Below are 24,035 nucleotides of genomic sequence, written 5' to 3' on the forward strand. Positions count from 1 at the left end.
AGCAGGAATCATCTCCAAAAACGTTCTTACCTGTTATTGAACTGTTGATTGTGGACACTTTTTTCTTAATACGCAACGTGTTTAGTTGTTTTTTTTTTACAGTTCGTGAGTTCAATACTGTTGAGACTGGAGAGAACAAATACATTTTACTTAATATTTGTTCAGACGTTTGTGCCTTGCACACTTTTTGACGGTGGATACTGAGCACAGGAAGTCTGCTGTTATTGTGTGTCACCCAACATGAAAGTAAAAAAACTGTATGAACACGTGATGGCTGTTGCACTAATCTGTGTACATCGTGCTCTGTGGTTTCACATCGTAGTCATTGCTACTTGTTAAACAGTATTTACAGTATGCACTGATTGTTGCATGCAGCGGTGCCTGCTGGGGCCGTATTGATAACAGGTTTTGTGTGGACAGGTGACTGGAGCAACATAGTGTTAACTGCATTTCTATAGTGCTTATTCATCTCTATAAATAGAGAGCAAGAGGAAATGGCATGTTTGGACTAAGTGACAGATAAAGGCAGGCAAACAGAAAGGGTTACAAATGACTGTAGATAGGGGGGTAACAGACACTGTGGGGCCGGTGGATCATAAAGGATATTGATGTAAGTGGTGGTAACGGTTGAAGCAGCAGCCACACACACACACACACTCATCATTCAGTCCTTCCTCTCATTTAATGCTGGTGGCAAGGAGAATAACTGGCTCCTGTTCCTGGAGAGGCTGTTGTGGCCGGCAGCCTGCAGGCCATAATTCACAGTGCATTTACTGATCCTGTGTGTTCCTGACAGAGAGTCTGTGCACTGACCTGGTTGGTACTTGCCTAAGGAGCAGGTGTCCACTGTTTATCCTGGTGTGTGACCACGCGGTGTAACGTAAAATGCAGGTTTTGTGTTAACAGCTGACAGGGGCTTGCAAGAGAGAGTGAGAGTGAAAACAACTAAGATGTGAAGTCATGTCAGTGCATACATTATATTACACATCGTTTAACTCATGTTTATACAACCAATGTGAGGAATACTTATATCGTTAGCTTGTGCTCGATGTATCACATTTAAAAACATCACTAAGCCGATTGCTTCATTATCAAATAGCTGTTCCTTCATTTTCAGTCAACTATTGAAGTAAGTTACTTATCGTTTCTGCTTTAATCAGTGATAAGAAGAAATTCTGTTTCGATGGTTACGTATAAATGTTTTTAAATGCTAGAACCTGATTTTCATTATGTGCTCGGCTTGTTTCGCTAATTGTGATATAGAAAGTGTCATTCACTAGTTGTGTAAAGGGAAACGTGTGTCATCTCTCTTGGTTGTCACCTATCAACAGTGTTGTTTCACTACATCAGTGCACAGTCATATTGTGCACTTGACTTCTTATACGTTGCACATAAAGGCACCAGCTATTTATCAGTGCATGCAACACTACCACTGTGTATATTGGATATGTGTTATCTGTAGAACAGAAGAGGAGACTTAACTCGGTCAATTCATAAATAGATTTAGATCAAGCGATATAGAAAACGATAAAGGTCTGTACAGATTTCAGTATGAAGGAGCCATATTTTGTATGTTTTAAGGCCATGGTGGCCGATGACTGAGCTATGCTCCTGCAGCTTGCCATGGATGTGGTGTGATCATCACTGCTGATATCCTCATCAGGAGGTCTGAGATGGTGTGACCTCAGCGGTGCCCAACCTTCCGTGCAGGGTGGACAGCTCACTGCATATGATGCTGGAGCTTGATGAGCACATTGGTGTTGTAATAATTCCCTCTGCTGAGGGGAAACCCACTCTCCAGCATTGCTGCTTCTGCTTATATTTGCACATTTTCCTCAGCTAGTCAGTCATAATCTTGCTGTCTTTCTGCTTTGCTATCTCTCTCTCTCTTTCTCTGCCTTGAATTAATGGGCAGGCATTTTTACTGCTCCTCGAACACAGCAGCCACTGACTTGTAGCTAATGAGGACAAGGAGATGACTCCAGTGATAGTGATGGTATGAGACTGATCTCCAGCCAGAGGAAGATTAGTGTGTGTATTTCATGGGGGGTGTTAAGCCCAAGAACTGTCCTCACAAACCAAAAGTATTCGTACAAGATTGGTGATAAAGGAAGAGGGAAGGAAAAGAGCAGGGTATAGGTGGCTGCAGATGCTAGATGCTAGATATTTTCCTGGAATAATGATAGATGGTGGTAGATGGAAGAAGGGTGTTCATCTCTCCAGCAGAGTTCAGAGACTGGGAGGATGTTTGCTAATGATCAGTGAAGCTGTTCAGGAGGTGAAACAACACCTTGTATGTTGGTTATCACCTATCTGTATCTCTAGCAAGCTCCACTTTCCTTATTTCACTCAGCTGTTTTAAGTTTTTAAAGCAGCATACATACCTAGAGTAGCTTCAATGTGGCTTTAGATTTTCTTAGGGACTATACAGTAAATATACCCATTTTACATTTCTCTCAATGTACCTGACATGACAGGAAGGTCTCAGTGAGGTGCTGGGCCACCACTTGCCTCCAGAACAGCTTCAGTGCACCGTGGCATTGACTCTCCAAGTCTCTGAACTCTACTGGAGAGATGAACTCCATTCTCCCAAAAGACAGTCCCTCATGTGGTCTTTTGATGGTGGTGGTGGAGACGCTGTCTAACACGTCACTCCAACATCTCTCATGTGTTCAACTGGGCTGTGAAGGCCACAGCATATGATTCACATCATGTGTGGTCAAAACACAAAAGCACATAGAACAAAGACTGTTTAACTGACCAAATACTTTGGGTTTGAACTGTATAAAACTAGTGTGAGCAAGTAACTAGCTTAGCTTAACACGAAAATGTGCAGTTTGAAGCTGCTTTCTTCATGATTGGTGTTGTCAGAAATGCAACAAACTTTCAGCCCATAGCGGTCTGTGCAGCAGTGCACTCCCCTGCAGACATGCACAATTAAAATTCATATTTTCTCATATTATAATTGTTACAAACCAGTTGAGGCAGGGTTTCATATTGACGTCCCAGTAAAAGAGCATTGTGTCTGATGTACAAAGTTGTGTGCTGGTGCTTTTTATCCATCCTAGTAACATGTTATTTCAGACTTCTATGTCCTGTTGTTCTCCAGGGTTCAGCTGATTCCTACACAAGTCGACCGTCTGATTCGGATGTGTCCCTGGAGGAGGAGAAGGAGGGCGGCCGGCAGGAGAGGGAGCAGCAGGCCACGGTTCAGCTTGAGAGGGCAAAGGTCAGTTTCATAGGATAAAGGAGCCACATACAGCACTGCATATCACATTAAAACCCACACAGTCTCAGCTCACAAACAAAAGATTCACTGTGGTCGTCATTACCAGCTACCAGGTTTTACACTGTACACTTCTCATTACATCTCTCATAACACTGGGCTAAACATAAGCAAAGGGATATGATAAAACAGCTACGGTGATGTTTAACAGCTGCCCTTTGTAGACCATGACGCGATGCTGCCATAATATATTTTTGAGTTTTAAGCATAAGGGTCACAACCGTTTGTGTGACAACGTTAGAGCTTGAGAGAGATTGTTCTAATTTTGTTTATAATGGAGTAGATGTGGCTTCATTTGTCTAGTTTTCTCATTTATACCTGTGCTTTTGCTGCTGTAACATGTGAAATGATCATCTGTGAAAAGGCCTTTTGTTGCAGGACTGAAAAACCAATCTATGTGAATTTATGCATCTTGGTTAGTATTGGTTATACTAGCATTAATATGCAGTAGTGGTGTCAGAAGCAAACAGCAGCAGTGCTACTAAGTACTTAACTGTGATGCCAACGTAAGACCAGGGGAAGACGTCATTTTACTGTATGCTGAGAGCACATCTAGATCAATCAGTGAATCAATGTAAGAAATAAATGTTAAATAAAACAAAGTTTGTACAAAAAAAGATGAGAAAAATCATCATCTTCAGGCATCATCCATGTTGTTTATAGTAGAAAAAAGGCCAAGGTATGAATGTAGTGTGTTTGAAGCTGTGAGATCTTCTGGCCCTGCACTGTGCCATGCGAACATCAGCGCTCGTGTCTGACAGCCACCTTTCTCAGGAGGTCTGAAATAGCGTCCGTCTAGCGGCACCCACCCGTCACTGCACACTCACTGCATGTGTCATGCTGGAGCTTGATGAGGTGCAATAACTCTCTCTGCTTAGGTTATAAACGATTTCTTAATTGAACGTTAACAAAAATCATAAAATACAAAGATCATTATATAAAATGTTCTGTGATGTGACTATAGTTGTGAAATCACCTGACGTTGGCCCCTCATTGCTAGAATTATTCCTTTGTACCTTGCGTCTTACAGACTAAGTCGGTGGCGTTTGCTGTGAGGACCAATGTCAGCTACTGCGGTGCATTGGATGAGGACGTCCCTGTGGCCGGTACTGCTGTTTCTTTTGATGCCAAGGACTTCCTCCACATCAAAGAGGTATGATTCAGACACTATCCACCAGAGCTAAACCTGTGGTGCTGTATGGAGGATTGAATTTGTTCCCTTCAGTTTAGCTTTAATCACATGAAAGGGTCTATTTGTGCACTATATAGTTTCATAGCAACTATTCTGTATCTAATAGATTTGATCATCAGGTTGGAGCTTGAGCAATCTGTCGAGGGCAGCTCCACTGTCTCCTCTTGTTCTAGAGCTTTCAGACATCCTACTTTGTACTTCTGTGTGGAAATGGCATTTGTTTTAGGTCGTGCCATGGTGTTGTTTAACATTTCTCAGTGTTTTCTGTCTCTTCATGTAAAGCCCAGACTGACACCATGATGCTGAGATCAGGGGTCTTATTTTTCTTGTTCCTTTAGTATGTTGTCACTGTCATGCTGATCATGTACAGTTATTCGTGTTTAATGTTGCCGGGCTCTTCCCTGTTTGTGTTTGTGATTTGGTTGAGACTTTCATGGCACGTGTCCTTTTGGAACAAGATTTTATGTCTTAATAAGGGAATGAATGAGAGTTTACTGGACATGATTGTTAATCTAATTCTACTCCAATAAACATTGTTTTATGAGAGGAGTAAATATTTTCCATCTTCTGTTATTACTGTCCATTGGAGACATTCGAAATTTTGATATTTTTTCTCTGATTTCTATCTTGTTGTTGTACAGAAGTACAACAATGACTGGTGGATTGGCCGCCTGGTGAAGGAAGGCTGTGACATCGGCTTCATCCCGAGTCCCCTGAAGCTGGAAAATATTCGAATTCCGCAGGAACAGAAGAGAGGGCGATTCCACGGGTGAGTAGAGGATGCAGACTGGATGTGAGAGGGCAGCGCAGGCAGTGGAAGAATCGACGGCATCGAATAATTTACCCAAGAATCAAAAGGGTCTAGAGGAGTTGAATAGGTTTCATTTATGGAGGAGAGCGCCGTATTAGGGAAGAGTCGACAGGCAGGAAGTCAGGTGGATGAAAGCCAAGCTGTGTTGTGTGATCCAACCTGTCAGGGGTGTGCCTGGATCCTGGCCATCAGATGGGGTGATGTGTTTTAGCCAGAGTGAGTGCTATAATCTTTCCTCAGTTACAGTGGTGAGAGAAAAAGGATGTGTCACCTTGAGTCATGTCACTCTCCTATTTGGTTGCCGTTACAAAAGCATTCTTTCTGTAGCCTGTAAAAGTCTCCTAGGTGATGAGCTTGTATATTCAATCACAGCACAAAGAAGCAGAGTCATTTGACTTCAAAACTTATTTTTATGTCAGTTATTTCATATATGATTTGTACCTCAGTACATATCACAGTTCTATGACTGTGGACCATTTACATTCTGGACACGCTCTTTGAACTCCTCCCCTCTGGATGGCGCTACAGGTCACTGTGCGGAAAGACAACCACAACCACAAAAACAGCTTCTTCCCCTGGGCTATTACACTCTTCAACAGCTAGTCTATGTTCTTTTAACTTGTATATATGTCGTATTTATTATGTTTGTATTGCTGTGCACATCGGGGGCCACCGAGTCAAATTCCTTGTATTTTTGATCATACTTGGCAATAAATCTTATATGTCATTTACATCCAAGGAATAATATACACATCTGAACATCGTTTTTTCTCTTTAGCTATTTTGCACCATGAAGTGTCTATGGTCACCTGTGTCCTCGAGTTTTGTGGTGTTTAACTCATGACATTTTGCCAGATTTCACATTAACACTGTTCTCTTTCTGTTCTCTTATATAAATGCAGCACTAAATCCAGTGGGAATTCCTCCTCCAGTCTGGGAGAAATGGTGTCAGGCACATTCAAGCCAAACCCCAACTCTGCAGGTTAGGCCCAAAGACACAGGTTTGCTTAGGTCTGAGAGAAAACACTGTTTGTCTTGGTATCTGCTCTGTATTTGTGTCTGTATAACAGTTATTTATTCACCTCCTGTGAGATTGGGGGCAATAGGCCACATCTGTTTCCTTGTCCAACCTGTTGTTGACCCTGATGTTCAGTAGTGTTAGCTATGCTAGCCATTAGCCACAAGTTACATTAGCCAAGCTCTAATCTAATTACACTCTAATCTACAGAATAAGTGAAATGTTTTAAACAAACAAAATGCTTGTAAACAGTCTTTGTGAATTTACATGCTAAGAAGAAATAAATAACTGTGTTACACTCGAACTGTAAGCCCTGTATCGTGTATCAAACCGAAGTGTGGGCTGGTTGTTTCGTTACACATCTCCATTGTCATGTCTGGTACCACTTCATATGTAATCCTAGTTCAGTAGACACTTACTCAGCTGATCGTTCTTTTCTTTTTCAGGAAAGCAGAAACAGAAAGTGGTGAGTATGGTAAATTACTTACACCGCTACTGTAGCAGCTACTAATAATTTGAACATTAAGGGCCATATATAATGCAAGTAATTAAAGTGTATGTAAAATATCAAAGAGCTTGAGTTGCAGTTGAAAAATTCAAGTTAGTACTTAAACCGACAGTAAAATTGCCATGTATTTGGTGTATTATTAGCCACAGACCATTAAAATAGTCTATAAAAGGTACAATATCAAATAAAACTTATTTATATTCCTCCTTAGTGTGCATCACATATTTAACATAGGTTGGTGGGTTCTTCTGCTTCAAGTTTAATAAAATCTGTTTATGTGCATGTGCTAGCAACACAAAGAATCATAGTATCTTTTTTGTTTGAACTCACTATCAGAAGCTGTCATACCAAAAAACTGCCAGCTTTGGAGCTGGAAAATAATTTCGCTGTGACCCAGACAGATACTGGAAGAGTTTAGCCCAGTGGTTAACAGTATCTGGCAGTTCCAAAACACGTGCTAAAGAGAGGTGCCTGTAAGGAGAAACCCTTGTCTAACACATGCAGTAGAATAATAAACATGTCCTGGTGCCTTTTCCCACTGTTCTTCTATGATCTCCATGTGGCTGAGCAGTCTGAATATTGTAGTGCGTCATGAATATGCAGTATAGCTCATTTGATAAAAGGATTGGACAGGGGTAATGAAGCTGCTGAACATCTAGCTGGTTCCTTGGGAAAAGATCAAGATGTGTTGTTAACATACAGCATCTGCAAACCTGAAGGTAAAAGAAGAAATGTGTTAGGTTAAATAAGCATTTATTAACAAAATGATCATGTCCTGGAAAAAATAATGAAATATGTTGTCAGCTGATGGCAGGTTAGTAATAATAACCCTTCTGTTAACATTTAGATTAATGAGTGGGTCTTTTTTTTTGTTATTGTTGTGACATTTATACCTGATCAGAAAGTGGACAGCGGCTGCCAGTAATTTTAACATGTGTAAATACATCTAAGCGAAACTGACTTTGTATGCATTTTCTTATTTATGGGTTTTGTAAGTTACAAACCTGGCGGATTGTTACATTTTTAGTACTGTCAATTTCCACATTCTCAATAAATCTCAGAAATGGTAGACAACACTTGAGAATATTTAATTTGATATTCATTATTTTCATGAAAGTCCTCTGTACACATGGAGGACCGGAGTTTTATACAATTTATAAGTGTCCACTTTGATTTACTACCACTCTGCCTATGTTGACTTAAATTCTTAATACTACCATTAAACTAATTCAGCACATTCTGACCAGAGCTCACTGAGCATGCATAAAGTCTCTAGGGTATATTAAATGAATTAGTTGGTACAGCTGAGTCAGATTCTGATAAGCCACTTGCACCAGAGCATAGTGAAATATCTACAGTGTCAATTGTTACAGCTCAACATTACTGGTTATTACAAAAAGGGACATTTACAGTATCTATCTACAGTCATCATGATGCATTACTTAGTTTAAAGTGTCACTCAAATTGGAAGAATGCTTGGTGACTTCAGGAGACACTCACTAATAACCTGTGTTCCCACTTCTCCAGGCCGAGCACATCCCTCCGTATGACGTGGTCCCCTCCATGAGGCCCGTTGTCCTGGTGGGACCTTCCCTGAAAGGTTATGAGGTACGATGCACAGCTGCTCCTAGAGCTGTGTGACTCAGCCACAAGTGAAACTCTCTTCTCTTCATCCTTACATTAAGATAAGATAAGATAAGATATCCTTTATTGTCCCCTTAGGGAACTTGATCTTGTGACCAATGCTGCTGCATCACATTTATCATCAACCATGCTTAAAAGCATCCTAGTCATTAAATCATGACTTAGACATACAGTATACAGGCACACATACACACAATAGGATAGTTTAAATAATTATAATGCGGTGCACTCATATGTACCTCTCGAACTTTTATACACTTCTTATACAAGAGTGTGGGCATGTTGAAAGTGAGTGACAGCTGACAAGAAGGAAGACTGACCTTACAGTTTAATGAAATGTAAACAAACTGTTTCACCTGTGAAATCACTAGCATATTCCTTGTTTGACATCACTTTACTTCTACAACCTGCACCATCACTAGTGTATATCTGGTACCATACATATTATGTATTGACCTGTTAAATAAACAATAAATTAAAAAATACATTTTTTTCTCAAGGTGACAGTGAATCCATTATACGCCGAGCTGACTCATGTCTTACTGGATGTTACATCGTGTTGTGGCTTCTGGCTAATTCCTTCTGAAGTTAAAAGTCAGATATAGCATTAAAATTGAACTTCCCACTGATTATCAGTTACCACTGGAACCACAGGACAAGGAGGTGGTGGGAGATGGGAGCTGGAGTCAGTTGTCATGGCATCGCAGTCTTCACCTCCCATTCTGGTGTTGCCATGGTAACATGCTTCTGGGTAAACTGCATCAGTCTGAAAAGTGGAGCACGGTTTGAAATTAGAAGCAGAGAATAATGTGTACTGCATGCGTTAGAATGAGATGAGTTACCAAATGGCATTTTGTGTTTCCATAAGAAACACTGGTATTAGCTATTATTCACATGAGACGCCTTTTCGGTTTATTGCTCAGCTCAGTACAAGGCAGAAAATTCTATAAACAATAAAGCAACTGACAAGTTGAATGCTATTCCTGTGCATTATGTCAAGCTTGTGTGAAAGGTGGCACATTTGCAGAAATTTTCAGATAAATGTAGTGAAGTAAAACATTTCTCTCTAGAATGTAATGCAGTACAAGCATGAAGTAGCATAAAATGGTGCAAGTAAAGTTGGTTCCATTGGTCACATGTTGGTCAACAGTCATTGCACATGTTAACAACACTGTTTTTCATCTGGCACTCTGTGTTTCAGCCCCTATCAACCATGTGTCACCGTCAAGATCATTCAAACTATTCAGAGTGGGGGCTGGCACATGGCATTGCCTGTTTTGATTCATGTATTCACTGAGTCAATGTGTCAAACACCTTGGCTGACTTTCTCAACAGAAGCAACTACTTCTGCTCAGAAACTCTTGAATCTTTGTTTCGATTCAAGGCTTCAGAGTGGTACTCATATTCATCAGCCGAAGCTATATTGGAGGCTGCACTGCGTGGCTGCCCCGGTTCATCAGCCTTTGCGACACTTCTCATTGTAGCTCTTAATCACTTTATTTAATGTGGCTCAGCTTTGTTCTGCAATGGAGCCAGAAAAAAAGAAACGGTGCTCGCTATAGAAACACATCACTTAGGCAAGTGTGTCACAGCCTGAATGGGTGGCATAAAAATGAGTTATAAAAGTCCACTTGTTTGCTCTGCTCTATTCAGCAGTTGTTGATGTTGTAAACCTCTTTTTCTGCTTGTAACATACCTGACTCGATGTTCCTGACCTGACCTCTTTGGCTAATCTCTCTTTAATTATGTGTTCTTTTATTTCCTCCTCTTCCCTTTTCATCTTGTCTCCACCGCCTCCTCCCTGATTCATCAATGCAGGTGACAGACATGATGCAGAAGGCGCTGTTTGACTTCTTGAAGCACAGGTTTGATGGGAGGTGAGCAGCATCCTTCATTCAGTGCATCACCCTGCTGCCAGCTTGCCTTGTCTCACCTGTATGTTTTGCATTGTTGCAGGATATCCATCACAAGGGTAACAGCTGACATATCGTTGGCCAAGAGGTCAGTACTAAACAACCCCAGTAAGCGGGCCATCATTGAGAGATCCAACACCCGCTCCAGCCTTGGTAAAGCTACAGGAAGTGTCTCACTCAATGATGTGCATGTCTTGTGGGTGTTTATGGGAATGTTTTCTTTACCTTCATATCCCTTCTTGTTCATGATTGTTGTGCTCTGTGTTGTTGTCTTGTTGCAGCGGAGGTCCAGAGTGAAATAGAAAGAATTTTTGAGCTGGCCAGGTCTCTGCAGCTGGTGGTGCTGGATGCAGACACCATTAACCATCCAGCGCAGCTCATCAAGACCTCGTTGGCACCCATTATTGTCCATGTTAAAGTGTCCTCACCTAAGGTAAGGCTGTAGACTTAGATACTACCATCCTATTGAAATGTATTGATTTCCACATTTGCTGCTCTCTCCTTGCAGGATACTGTACATAGTCTTAAAGCTGGTTGTTGGTATTTTTTGAGGATTATTTAAAGGTAATGCAAATAACTTGTTGCAATTGGCAGAATAACACTGTACAGTGTGTCAGAAACGGTTTTAGTTTCATTTCCCTGCTATTTACATTACAACTCAACCAGGCAGTGAGGGGAAGTCTAAAGCAGAAGGCCTGACTGTTACATGTGGAGTCTGAACCTACGGGAGCAGTGACAGGCATGTTATTACCTGTGATGGTTTGGTTTTGTGAAAATCTATTTTCTTCTCCCAAATTTGCATACAGCAGCTGTAATGTTTGGAGCGAAACTGTCATTCATAGGCCTGAAGATGGTGATAAAGAGGCCTGACTAGCCAGTTCATGGTTCATTTACTGAGTAGCAGGTCTTTATAGCTCATGTTCATCCCATAATATGAGACATTTCCTTTAGCTTTTCTACTGTATTGTACATGTGATTCCCACAGGTTCTTCAGCGACTGATCAAATCAAGAGGAAAATCTCAAAGCAAACACTTGAATGTGCAGCTTGTTGCGGCTGAAAAACTAGCGCAGTGTCCTTCTGTGAGTAAGCGTCAAACAACATTTTAAATACAGACAAGCAACAACTTTGTTAGGTGACGTTCTACAACCACCACTGGTGAAACAATACAGCGGTTACAATTTGCTCTCTGCTTTTACAACCTCAGGAGATGTTTGATATCATTCTGGATGAGAACCAGCTGGAGGATGCATGTGAGCACCTGGCAGAATACCTGGAGGCATACTGGCGTGCCACGCACAGTTCGCTTAGCACACCACTCAACCCCCTGCTGGGACGCAATCTGGGCTCCACTGCTCTCGCCCCATATCCTGCTGCCATTCAGGTGAACTTGTCACTAAAAAAAGAAAAAGAAGCTGTGTAGTATTATCTTCCTTGAAGAGTTAAATTTAAGTCAGAGCCTTTTGATTAATGATCACTGTTCTGCAAAATTCAGTCACTTAAACTATACATTCATATTTATCAACTTTTTAATAGAGGAAAATACACAATAAGTTGAGAAGTGTATGCTGTGCAGAAACTCCCAAAAATGAGCAAACAAAACTGGAGCACCAATGACGGTATGCTGTGTAGACTTTATTCCAAACATAAGCTGGCATTTCAGCAAACTCGTGCCTTCCTCAGAGCTTAAAATACAGCAATGGCCCACTCCTATATACACACACATAACACACACATAACAATTATCACAAAGAAAACATCAAGAGCAGAGTATCAAAAGGCGCATATTGAAGAATTATGGCAAGAAAAGTACATGCATAGATTCTTCAAAAATATGATCCAGGGTATAAAGACCTAAAAAGGGACAAAGCATATAGAAATAACAACAATATATAAAATAAAATAGAAAAGTACAACAGAATATAAGCAGTTGAGCACATCCTCCTTCAGTCTGAAAGCACTAGCTTCTCTAAGTGTGTGATATGCTTTAAATAAATGTGTTACACCTTTAAGCCATAGCTAAAATGCATAAGTAACTGCAGCAATTGCTATACTAAAAGCAATACTCAACTCTTTTGAGCATGAATCCCTCTCCTGGGGTCCAAAATGTTTGCAGCCTCCTTATTCATATCAGAGGCATAATCAGCTTCACTGCTTTCCATCCAAATGTCCAGGATGTTCCAGACACTTAAATAAGATAAGTTCATTTAAATGTTTTGTATTGTGCATCTGTTCTCTTCAATGTCTGAAGCTTTAATGAAAGCAGTGAATTATGGAAATACTGGTAAATCTATCAGTGTTTTGTACGTAGTAAACATGGATTGGCAGTGAACTACGCCACAGTGGTTTCTTTGGAAGTTTGATGCTTTTTCCCCAGTGAAAACTAGTCACTCTTGGAATTCAATAGAGCTGAATTCAAGCTGACAGAAGCTGACAATTGAGCTCTTTGATGCTCAATTGTGTTCTTATTGACAGCTATTGGGAAACTACCTACTCTATTCTTTCGAGCCTATATGGGCAATTTGCATCATGTTTAACATCATGAATCAGTTACTGTAGATGTGCTGCTCGACTGTCAGATGTTTAACAAAGAGAAACACCTTACAGAATCAGTATTCCCCCTCTCAAACAGGCCCAAAGAAACCGGAACAGCAACCACACAACAACAGACCATTCACCTGTTGAACATCGCAGCCTGATGCCTGCTGATGAGAACTATCATAATGAACGGGCGCGGAAGAATCACAACCGCCTGTCCTCGGGGTCACAGCACAGCCGGGACCACTCACCCCTGGTGGAGGAGGACTACCAGGACTCTTACAAGCCTCATCGTAATCGAGGATCACCTGGAGGCTACAGCCAGGAATCCAGGCAACGCCTTTGAGCTGTGGCCTGCTGTAAACCAGGTGTAGGCCTGTCTTTCTCTGAACAACCACCATGGACCTAAGAGTTGAAGCAGCTTTGCTGTAACATGATGAATCGACTACACTCATTCGGAGTATAACAACCTTGTATTAATGTATGGAATCTCATGTTACCTTGGGCCTTGGCTCCTGCCAAATAAACATTTGAAATAATAGTAAGACTCCTGCTCTTGCTTTTAAAGTGCACAAGGGGACTGGACATGAACATTGTACAAAGAGCAGAAAGGTTATGTTTTAAAAGGAAGGCTAAAGCTGGACCTGATTTGAATATGCCCCAGATGTGGCTTGTGTGTGAAGTGCACTAGCAGGTGTACAACATAGACTCTACTGGACCCTTCCTGTCCTCTCAACTGTTGCTGTAGCATGCAGGTAAGACTGTACAAGTCACCTGCCTCACTTCAGTGCCAGACAGCAAGAGCATCCAATGTTGATCAGCACAAAACCTGTTTGCACGCATGCAGGAGCTGGAAGAAGCAGAATATAATGCATCTTTAAAGCTCCTCGAGTTTGTTTGCCACTGTCCTCGTTGTGAGTGAAATACATTTTGTGGAAGCCTGTTCCTAAATCCAGTTTTACACATTTCTTTTTTAAGTGACATGGGTGATGTTGCAGTGTTCTCTTCAGGGTTCATACAGTAGCTCCCTGTGCCCACTCTTTCTTCTTTCTTCATGCTATTTTTGTCATTAACCATATCAAGACAGACATATAAAAATCATGCAGATATTAATATATTTCAAAGCTCAAAACCTCAGGATTGAGGGGTCATTAAGACCTACAGTAGAAGTGCGCTGACAGATGTAGCGTTTATGTTCTTACCCATGTAATGGGGAGTTCATTGTTATGTTAAATTGGTAAAAGATTTCACGATTTAGTTGTCATTAAAAAGTTAATATAAATAAGGAACACTTCCAGCAAAGGATGGTTATGGCAGCATGTTTTTCATATGCCATACATTTATTTCCTCCTGTTGTCTGTCATTTGTTTGGCTGGACATCATTTAGATTAGCTAGAATTGGATTTTAGTGAGTGATTTATATTGAGGGCTTCCATATGTAAATAAAGAAAGTTCAGTTCATGAAATTACATTCCACTGTTCTTCTTCCAACATCTTCCAGATTTGAACCAATATGGATAAATTTCCTTCATCATACTTTGTTTTGAATGGTTTTATACAGTAAAGTTTACATTAAGCAAATTAACAGGCCCCTCTTTCATATTTTCAGCTATTGATTTTTCAGTGAATTCAATCTGAGTTTTGTCAGACTGCTAATGAATGATAAACAATGGGAAAGCACTTGGGCAGGACTTTGCTGCATTTGTCACAGTGGCTTTTGCATGCTGCTTTTATGGAGGAGCAGTTCCCTGAAGTTTTTTTAATCAAATGATTCATTTGTATGCTAATTCAGGATTAATATATCATTACATTTTAATGACATATCACTGTATCTTGTAATTTAATATTTGTTGAAAATCTCAAGCTCCAATCTTTAAATCCATAGTCTGGATGTCTCGATGTGCTTCAGTGATTCTGGAAAAGGAGGACCAACAAGAAGACTTCTGCTCTTATCTACTACTTACAGTAGCTTTTATTGTTGTTGTTTCAGAACTCTGGATCATAAGCAACAATTAAAAGATCTGAATACTGCCTATGAGAGAATGATGCATTGATAAGAAGTGTGTGTGCACTGTCATTTTACAGTTGTAATGAAATAAACTGCCCTTATGCTGTTGTATGGATATCACTTGTTTTTATCCAAAACATACCTGGTTTTGTCACACGCTTTGTTTATATACCGTCATCACTTTTATACAGACAAGCATTTCAGCAATTATCTGTATTGGTGTTATGTGTATGGAGTGGAGCAACATGAGAGTAAAGTACGCATGCGCAGAATTGACAGCTAACTAGCTCAGCGTATTTCTAAACAGCCAGCTGATATCAACCAGAGAACCATAGTGGTTTGTGTTTCGGTTTTGTTTTGTGCAGCCAACCGGCATATTTAAATTTACATCGTATGGAAGAGGCGTTATTAGGATTAGTTTACACAAGTATGGCTCTTGTACCAATAAGCTTTGACAGCTCTTCATCTGTGTAGTTAGCAAGCTAGCTAGCTAGGTAAAGTTGATAGCACATTGAATAGCATCAACGCTAGCTAGCTAAGTCACAGCAGATTCTTACAAGCTGGCATCAAGGAAACGCATAGTCAGCCATGGGAATACTGTTCACCAAACTATGGAGGCTTTTTAATCACCAAGGTAAGAATAGTGCCGTGGCATTTATCACGAAACTGTCGAATATATGGGCGCTAAGTGGGCTCGATGGTCAGCGAAGGCCCGCTTTTGGAAAGAGGTCTGCTCGGCTCATTATTAGCTGTTCACACATGACAGTTTATGAGTCGTATATATATTTATTTTAACACTGTCATTCACTGTACATGTCTATACGCTGTAACGACGCACACAACGGCATTGTTTCACCTTTCACTGGCGAGGAGTGTGGCTGTTTCTCTACAAACTCCGTTCACCGTTTCTGCATTAGCTGTGTTGGGTTATTTATGTCGGCAGGTTTGGGGTCAGGTCAGATGAAACAGTCGATCTCTTACTGGTGAGCTTGAATCTATTAACACAAAGGTTGTGTAACGTGAGTACTGTGGCACAGCACTCCGCCCGGTTCACCTGGAACTGGAGACAACTACACAAACAGAGCAGCCACATCAGCAGAATGCGGGCCAATAAGGATCAATGAATGACCTGAGAGTGAATCACATTCAGTGTAATTACATCACCTTATCAGTATAAGATCTGGAATCCACGTAACCCAGCACCCATTGTTAAAACGGGAATAAACTGCTCTTTTACTGTTCGGTTTTAGTTGGTTATGACTCAGAGCAGATCACATGCGACGCACTACCTATGGGATGTCAGCTGTGAACGGTTCTGGTGCAGTGACCTCTGCACACAGTGTATGGCACCAGACAAACATCTGTAAGCTGTTTTACATACTGCTCATTAGAGCTGAAATAAACAGTACTCCCTTACCAGAAAAGTCATCTTGACTTGCTGCTTTTCTCTGTATTGTTCCACTGGAAAGTACCTATATTTACAGTAAGTCATGCCACATTAGACTGGGGGGTATTGTGATGTGCATGGTTCACACTTTGTGGACAGATTACTATCTAAACAGTTAACTAATCCAAAAAGTATATACTGTCGGCTATCAATTGGAAATGAACTTAATTATTAGCTGCAAGTCTGCTTAACATTTTATTTCTTTTATACTGACAGACATCCTCTGTCTGACCAGAGACATAAACATGATTTGTTGTCGTCATCTTTGTCTGACCAGTCATCCTCTGTTAGCTCTCTAGTGAGCTTTGCTGCATTTTGAATACAATACATTAGGTTATGTCATTTAAAATCATTTTATTCAAGCAGAAATGCACCATATTTGCTAGTTCCACCCTCTACATGATTTGTTGTCGTCATCTTTGTCTGACCAGTCATCCTCTGTTAGCTCTCTAGTGAGCTTTGCTGCATTTTGAATACAATACATTAGGTTATGACAGTCATTTAAAATCATTTTATTCAAGCAAAATTGCACCATATTTGCTAGTTCCACCCTCTCGCATGTGAAGAATTGCTGCTGAAAAGTGAATTGACTGTCTTTGTGTTTGGTCTCATTGGTTGGACAAAGCAAGTAATTTGGAGACGTTGCCTTGAACTTTGGGAAATTGTGATGAGCATTGTACATTTTGTTCAGACAATTCTACTAACTGGCAGAATAATCAGGGAAACAAATGGCTGTTAGCTGCAGACTGCCTTTGGATTGTGGGAGGAAGCCCATGTTGCCACTGAGTCACCCACTTTAAATACGTTAACTGTTATGTTTAGGTAGAACGTCTTGTTTGCAGGCTGCACCTGGCACCTACATTACCTTTTATATTCTACACAAGAGTCGTTTGTTCCACCCTCTTCCACTTTCACAGAATTAATTATGACCTCCAAGCACAAAAGACAGTGGTGTAAGCAGCGTGTTGTGTTTCTGCACCCAGTCTTTTATGTTTGCTGAAATAACATGACTCGTAGTTTTATTTAGGTTCAACATAGTAGTGTTCTGTAGATAAGGCCCGTATTTTGATCTTGCGACATTGTGTTTGCAGCTGCTGTCATTTCCTTAGCTTTAGTGAGGTTTAAGTCACAGTTACAGTAGCAGCTGCTAACTGTTTGTGGTAAAGTGTGTACATTACAACATGCTGACAGCTTTGACAGGATAATTGGTGGATTTTCTGTGTGTGTATTCTAGGCACAAAAGGTCAGTATTTATTATTACCAACCTAAAATAGTTATAAGTTAAATGTTTTGCATGTCTGTAGGAATTACCCACGGACATTTGAAATCAAGATTTCTGGGAAATGGACGGACGCTGCTCCCTTCAGTAGAATAATGTGAAAACACTCTTGTTAGTGACAAACTGTGCACATACACCAGTCAGTACAGTAGAACTCTGACGTTTTAGGGAATACAAACATAAACAACATGTTTTTGAGCTTAGGAGGCCTTTAAGAATAATCAATGAAAGTCGGTTATAGACTCTAAACTCTAAGCAGGAGACCAAATGCATCTCTAGTGTGCATCCTCTTGTGTGTGTGTTGTGTGATGCTGTGCTTTTCTGTAGACCAAACATGAACATACTTCTCATAAGGCATACTTTAAAACATGGAGAGCAGCAAAAAGAAGTGTGGGTAGAAAGTGGGCTGGATCGTGTTCTGTAATGCTTTAGTTTCTCTAATAACACCAACCAATTGTTGTTCTTTATGTCTTCTGTGTTGTCACGGGATCTGAAACATGTATTTAAGTTCTGTATCTGATAAGAACCTTTAGTGCTGCACATCCTTGAAGCTGGCAGTGCCAAATTTATAGAAAACACATTGATTCCTTATGCTGTGCAATCTTTTCTTTTACCTTTATCTATTCTCTTGTAACTTCAGTGAACTGACAGCAAGAGAGCAACTCATCCTAGCTGTCACATTTTGTTGGTCTTTATCATAAGTACAGCCTCCTTGTATGTATGTGAGAAAGTGGGACTATGCCGTTTCCACAGCTGCTGCTGGGTTCAACCTAATTGTACAAGCTTGCTTAAGACCACCCACTAACTCATCACCCATAGCTGTGAAAGTACACTGTTCACAGCACCACAATGCCTCAGTGATGCTAGATGTGTGAAGCTACACGATTTGATACTGACCGATGGTGCAGAACACAAAAAGGCCATTGTTTGAATTGCTCAATGCGGTTTCACATCAGAAGACATCTTTTGAATGGATTACTGTACATGACCGAGGTTACATAAGAGTCATATATCAGTCAGTCACCAGTACTTTGATCAAATATTGATGTTACAATGAATTCACAGAGAAAACAGTAAGTGTCTTGTTGCCTTTCAGAGCACAAAGTTATTATTGTGGGCCTGGACAATGCTGGCAAGACCACAATTCTTTACCAGTTGTAAGTATCCAGACGTTCAGTAAACGTCTTTAAACATCCTCTCAGTTTATTTTCCTTATGATGTATAATTGGGCTAATATGGAAATGTTTCTTGTTTCAACCACAACCTAAAGGTTATGTTTGTGTTTTTTTCTTCAATTTTTAATATTATAGTTCAATGAATGAGGTCGTACACACCTCTCCTACGATTGGGAGCAACGTGGAGGAGATTGTGGTCAACAACACCCATTTCCTGATGTGGGACATTGGGGGCCAGGAGTCCCTTCGGTCATCATGGAATACGTACTACACAAATACAGAGGTAACAGCAGCTTCTACTGGCGGTGCTTCTTTGGCATGAAACTAAACTAGGTAGATTGCAGTGATCATTTAAACCAAAGAAATTGCTGCTGTCTGTACTGTGTCAGATTCTTCCACAGTCATTTTGAAATACTTGGAAATGAATGAAGTTCGCATCAGAATGTAGTCCAGTGTGACTGCACTGCCATTGTGCCTGTGGTTCAGGTCAGGGTCTGACAAAGCTGAGAGGCTGTGTTTTTTAAATTAACTGCCCATTGTTTCTCTCCACCTTTTGTGACTAGTTTGTAATTGTGGTGGTCGACAGCACAGACAGAGAAAGGATCTCGGTGACCAAAGAGGAGCTCTACAGAATGTTAGCACATGAAGTGAGTGTCATGAAAATTGATAATGATCCATGTTACATGTATTTATAAAAATGTCCACGGTTTATTTTATTATTGGTAATTAAAAGTACAACAGCTTCTTAGCTACACATCATCTTGTCATGTTTTATACATTTAGATAGTAGGGATGTAACGATATTTGTGATTTCGCAATATTGCAATTGGAAAAATGTCTCAACTGTTGTGGATCATTGACAATAGCAACATGGTTATTTTGTTAGTATAGTAATGGCTGCAGAATTTGAAACTGACATAGCAGATGCTCCTTTTGTTTAGGACCTGTTGTGTGGCAGCATTTCAGTTTTCCACTTTTGAGAAATGACATTGGCGAAAAGGAAACTAACACTGAACAACTGGCAAATACCACCAGATGAAGGCAATGCTAGCCCCGTGTAAAAATAATTTAGTTTAATTATTTCATTGTTCTATTTAATACAGCCTGTGCAATATTACTGTAAATGTGAATGAGACTGAAATAATTCATAAAAAATGTTTAAATGATTATGTGGCTCCACTCACGTGAACTGTGTTTATTGAATGACCCATATAGGGTGTGTGGGTGTATATATGTGCACATTTTAGAGTCATTTCCCTTGAAGTGTGTTGTCTTTATAACATCTGAAAGAATTAGCATTTCTGACTGGCTTCTGTTGTCTCTTGTTGGTCCTCCAGGATTTAAGAAAGGCAGGGCTGTTGCTCTTTGCCAACAAGCAGGATGTGAAAGGTTGCATGACTGTGGCTGAGATCTCCCAGAGCCTCCAGCTTACCTCTATCAAAGACCACCAGTGGCATATTCAGGCCTGCTGTGCGCTCACTGGAGAGGGGTGAGAACTGCATTTAATGCTTGTTAAATTTGACTAAAATTGTGTATTCATGCCTTTTTACTGCTTTACAGTAAACATACAAATCCTGTTTATCTGCATTTTGTCCCTCTCCCATCCACACCCTCACTCCTCCACGACACTTGCGCTGCCTTGTTTTCCTCCAGGATGTGCCAGGGTCTCGAGTGGATGATGTCAAGGCTGCGCGTGAGATGATGACTTTTGACTTTGAAGAGGAGTGCGCCATTGCTCTGTTTCTCTGCCTCCAGACAAGAGCTTGAAATGAGGATGGGGGTGAGGTCTGTTGATGGATGGCCTTCTCCTCTTTCCTGTGGATTTGATGTGGGCAGTTTGCTGCCAGGACATTGGATTCTTCTGTGATAATTTATTTTACAAAAGACTTCTGAATCCAGAACAAAAAAAACTGACAATTTCTGAATGACATCAGACAACAAAATTATTTAAACTGAAATTTCTGCATGGTTTCCTTTCAGTTAAACACAGAAGTCCGAAAAGTGTCTGATTTCAAACTATACATGGACATATTCCTCAACTGTATGTGAGTCTAGCCCACAGTGGCCTTGCAGTATTGCCGTACTGGCTGTGGTGGTTTTTATTGCCCCCCTGTGTGTACAGTCCAGTATTCTCTATCAACTGTTGCCTGCAGCAGAATGTTCAAGCAGTGATGGCTGATGATGGCTGAAACATGCAAAAGGGACGGTCAAATCACACTATGCCCTTTTCCTTTCAGTCCCTGTGAATAATCAGTGAAATAAAGTGTTTTTATCTGTTTCAGGTGAAATTAATGTCATGAATTAGTATTTATTTCAGGTGACTCACTAGATCGTTTTTTTTTTTCTCTCATTGTTTGATACATTTTCTGATATATGCTTTTCTCCTGGGATAATTGTGAACTCTACTGACTTCTGTGTTTGTAACTTGTTAAACTTGTTTTTAGTCCTTTAGGGGGCAGAAAGTGTCACATGCGCTCATGGTCCCTGATGCCTTTCAGGGAGCATGAGCTACAGGAGTAGAGAAGAGAAAGCAGCACACAGTGAGTGTTTGAGAGAGAAACACAAAATAGTGAGTCCTGAAACCTAGAAGTGGGTTAACATTTTAGCATTTCCAGTTTTTGTCCCAGAGTCTGTGGGTTTTTGGTTACACACTTGAAACAAGTTCCATGGTTAACACAAGGGCAACACATTTTCATGTTTTCTTCTACAACATAAAATACATCAGTAAATTCCCCACCTGTGATTTCCTAATGCCTTATGTCTTAAAAAAAGGTGGTTGCTAACAAGTGGCTAAATGAGCCTCCACAGGTTATCTGGGATATCAAGCGTCATCACGGAGACTCTTAATATGGGAGACTCTACTCACCAGCCCACAATTACAGCCTTGTTATTTTAAACTTGTGAACTTGCAAACTATTCTAACTGACACAGTCACGACCACCAGGTAGATTAGGTCACACATCTAACCCATGATCAACTTGAAACATAGTTCTATAGTCCATGCACTATGTCATAGTTGACATAGTTCTATAGTCCATGCACTATGTTTCATCTTAATATTTCATACTGTATAACTGCCAATTTAAATATTGGCTTTATTTTTATTAGTATTTGTTCAAATCCTTTACCATGGAATGGTCCGTTTCACTGTAAATTAAACTATTCATCAATATCTTGACATTGAATCAAATGAGTGTGGGTAATGTAAACAGGGTTTTCCAAGGTAACAATCCCAAAGAGAATTCTCTCCCAACTGTGCAGCTCTTCTCTTTTTAGCTTCTAGTCGCTCGGCTCAAAAGTCCATGATCCAGTCTTAAATTGGCTGATGTTTTAAGAGCAAAAGGACTTGAACAATGGAACTTACTGGCAAAGGTGGAACTGTGAGTTATTGAACACCGACACAGTGTTTGTCGTAAAGTCCTACTGTGTGAAGATCATGTTCTGGCAGGACAGCTGACCAATCTGTTCATGAAAAAAGACAAGATGCATCTGAAAGTACCAACAAATTTCCAGTAAGAATTTATTTGGTCAGATTTTGCATCTTTTGTCTCTCCTATTAAAATTGGTTGCACATTCACCAGTTAGTTGTGCCACAGATCCTAAAATGAAGTAGGTTTGTTTATGTTTCATATTGATTTGAAACATCTTCAAACTCGAGTTGACTGCTGTGATTTCCACACTGTGATCTGCCAAATAGACCTGATGTGTCACAGTGTTTCTTATGCCTTATGCATCAGGATGAGCAAATATTTCAGGTAAGTCAAACTAATAATATGCCAAAATGATATTTCACTGCAAAGCTGTTCTTTTTGTATCCGTTTGCCACAGATTCACAGTGCAGGACCTGGAGATGTAAATGGTCTTGTACTAGTGTGTCTGGTAGTGCTTTTCTATGCATTGCAGTGCACTCAAACTGGTTTCACACTATTTGGCCATTCACACTCACACACTGGTATCATCACCAGGAGCAACTGGGGGGGTTCAGTGTCTTGCTCAAGGACCCTTCGACATGTGGACTGGACAAGCTGGGAATCGAACTACTAATCTTCCGGTTAGGAGACGACCTGCTCTACCTCCTGAGCCACACCCACCCCCTTTGACGATGTGTGTCCTTGGTTTATTTTGAGCCAAGTGTCAGTAATGGTGTCAGGAACTATATTCAAGAGTGAAAGATGTGATTGTAAGCTGAGCTCTTTGTTAGATTGTTTGTACAGGCGTCATCTGTGTTCGTAACAGTACAGACTATGGAGAAAATGTCCAGATCCTAAAATGATTTTAAAAAGTCCTTTGATTACTTAAGCAATGTGTTTTATCAGCCGTACGGTTTCTTATAAAACTTGAAAGGTCAGTGCAGGGTCTGGAATTATCTGAATGTAAACACCAACCTGTCCTGTTCTGCAGAGTCATTCTGTGACTGACCAACTGGTATCATTCTTGGACGTTCACCTCACTAGAATTTCTTGTTTTGGTGTTGACAGTTGGTCGTGTTTATGTTGTGGTTGTCTTTCATGCAGCTGTTGAGTTCTAGTCTCACTGGTCATCAGCCGTTTTTTCCAGTGACTAAGCACAATGAAGCCCCCTCCCTGCACTGGGTGTCCCTGGCATTGGGAAGTCATTCTGCCAACTGCTAGAATTATTGAAATGCTGTGATGCTCCGAATGTTTCCATAGGCTAGAAAATCTTTTGTATATGTTCAACTTAAACTCAGCAAAACGTTTTTTAGTTTGAAGAGTCAGTTTGCTCAGTGATGTCTAGTTATGTAAATAGTTTAGGATTTATTTGTCCAGGTTTTGAGATACTCTTCAGTACAACAGAGGTAAATGCAATTTAATCTGTCGCATAGAAAAGTAACATAAAAGAAACAATCTGATGGTTGGCCATCAAAAGTTGTCAAAGGGACTATTTCTGCAGTAGAAAGTAGATTCAGTGATTTGATTTGATTTGATTTGATTTGATTTATTCTTTACATACTGACTGTTGTTACATGTTTGAAACACACATAATTCCACACATATCCACAAATATATTTTCAATTTGCTTATACCTAGTACATGCTTGAACGGAGTAGGAAGAAGTTAGACTTATCTAGTCCTACCCCATAACATCATCTTATCATCATTGGTTTGCAAGCAGTATTACTACATAGATACATATTCTACATCCACACTCCCATCTGATTAATCATTAAGCCTGTTCTTGCCCATATCTTGATTGACA

At 40.3% G+C, this 24,035-nt stretch overlaps 2 protein-coding genes across 3 annotated transcripts in view; both read left to right on the forward strand.

Moving 5' to 3' along the window:
* cacnb4a (calcium channel, voltage-dependent, beta 4a subunit) overlaps positions 1-15,032 on the forward strand; it is a 27,464-nt gene extending 12,432 nt beyond the window's left edge. For both annotated transcript variants that reach the window (XM_020623966.1, XM_020623967.1), the window contains 12 exons: positions 3,110-3,229; positions 4,317-4,439; positions 5,120-5,247; positions 6,192-6,271; positions 6,754-6,773; positions 8,343-8,423; positions 10,278-10,336; positions 10,416-10,525; positions 10,654-10,805; positions 11,358-11,453; positions 11,579-11,755; positions 13,004-15,032. In XM_020623966.1, the coding sequence (XP_020479622.1) occupies positions 3,110-3,229; positions 4,317-4,439; positions 5,120-5,247; positions 6,192-6,271; positions 6,754-6,773; positions 8,343-8,423; positions 10,278-10,336; positions 10,416-10,525; positions 10,654-10,805; positions 11,358-11,453; positions 11,579-11,755; positions 13,004-13,255 (1,398 nt within the window). In that variant the 3' untranslated portion in view covers positions 13,256-15,032. The remainder of the gene's footprint in view (positions 1-3,109; positions 3,230-4,316; positions 4,440-5,119; positions 5,248-6,191; positions 6,272-6,753; positions 6,774-8,342; positions 8,424-10,277; positions 10,337-10,415; positions 10,526-10,653; positions 10,806-11,357; positions 11,454-11,578; positions 11,756-13,003) is intronic.
* A 94-nt stretch (positions 15,033-15,126) lies between these two features.
* arl5a (ADP-ribosylation factor-like 5A) lies at positions 15,127-21,106 on the forward strand. The gene is made up of 6 exons (XM_020623968.1): positions 15,127-15,551; positions 18,740-18,800; positions 18,954-19,101; positions 19,382-19,465; positions 20,156-20,307; positions 20,472-21,106. Exons 1-6 carry the CDS (start codon positions 15,506-15,508, stop codon positions 20,518-20,520), a joined length of 540 nt encoding a protein of 179 aa, XP_020479624.1. The 5' UTR covers positions 15,127-15,505; the 3' UTR covers positions 20,521-21,106.
* The last annotated feature ends 2,929 nt before the right edge of the window (positions 21,107-24,035 follow it).

This window comes from Monopterus albus, unplaced genomic scaffold, assembly GCF_001952655.1.
Source record: "Monopterus albus unplaced genomic scaffold, M_albus_1.0 scaffold318.1, whole genome shotgun sequence".
Taxonomy (NCBI): Eukaryota; Metazoa; Chordata; class Actinopteri; order Synbranchiformes; family Synbranchidae; genus Monopterus; species Monopterus albus.

What these genes read in the sequence shown, in the direction of transcription:
- arl5a (XM_020623968.1), top strand. Translation starts at nt 15,506, where the DNA reads ATGGGAATACTGTTCACCAAACTATGGAGGCTTTTTAATCACCAAG. An exon ending in ACCACAATTCTTTACCAGTT is followed by an intron (nt 18,801 to 18,953) that starts GTAAGTATCCAG and finishes TTAATATTATAG; the next exon opens with TTCAATGAATGAGGTCGTAC. An exon ending in TGTGCGCTCACTGGAGAGGG is followed by an intron (nt 20,308 to 20,471) that starts GTGAGAACTGCA and finishes GTTTTCCTCCAG; the next exon opens with GATGTGCCAGGGTCTCGAGT.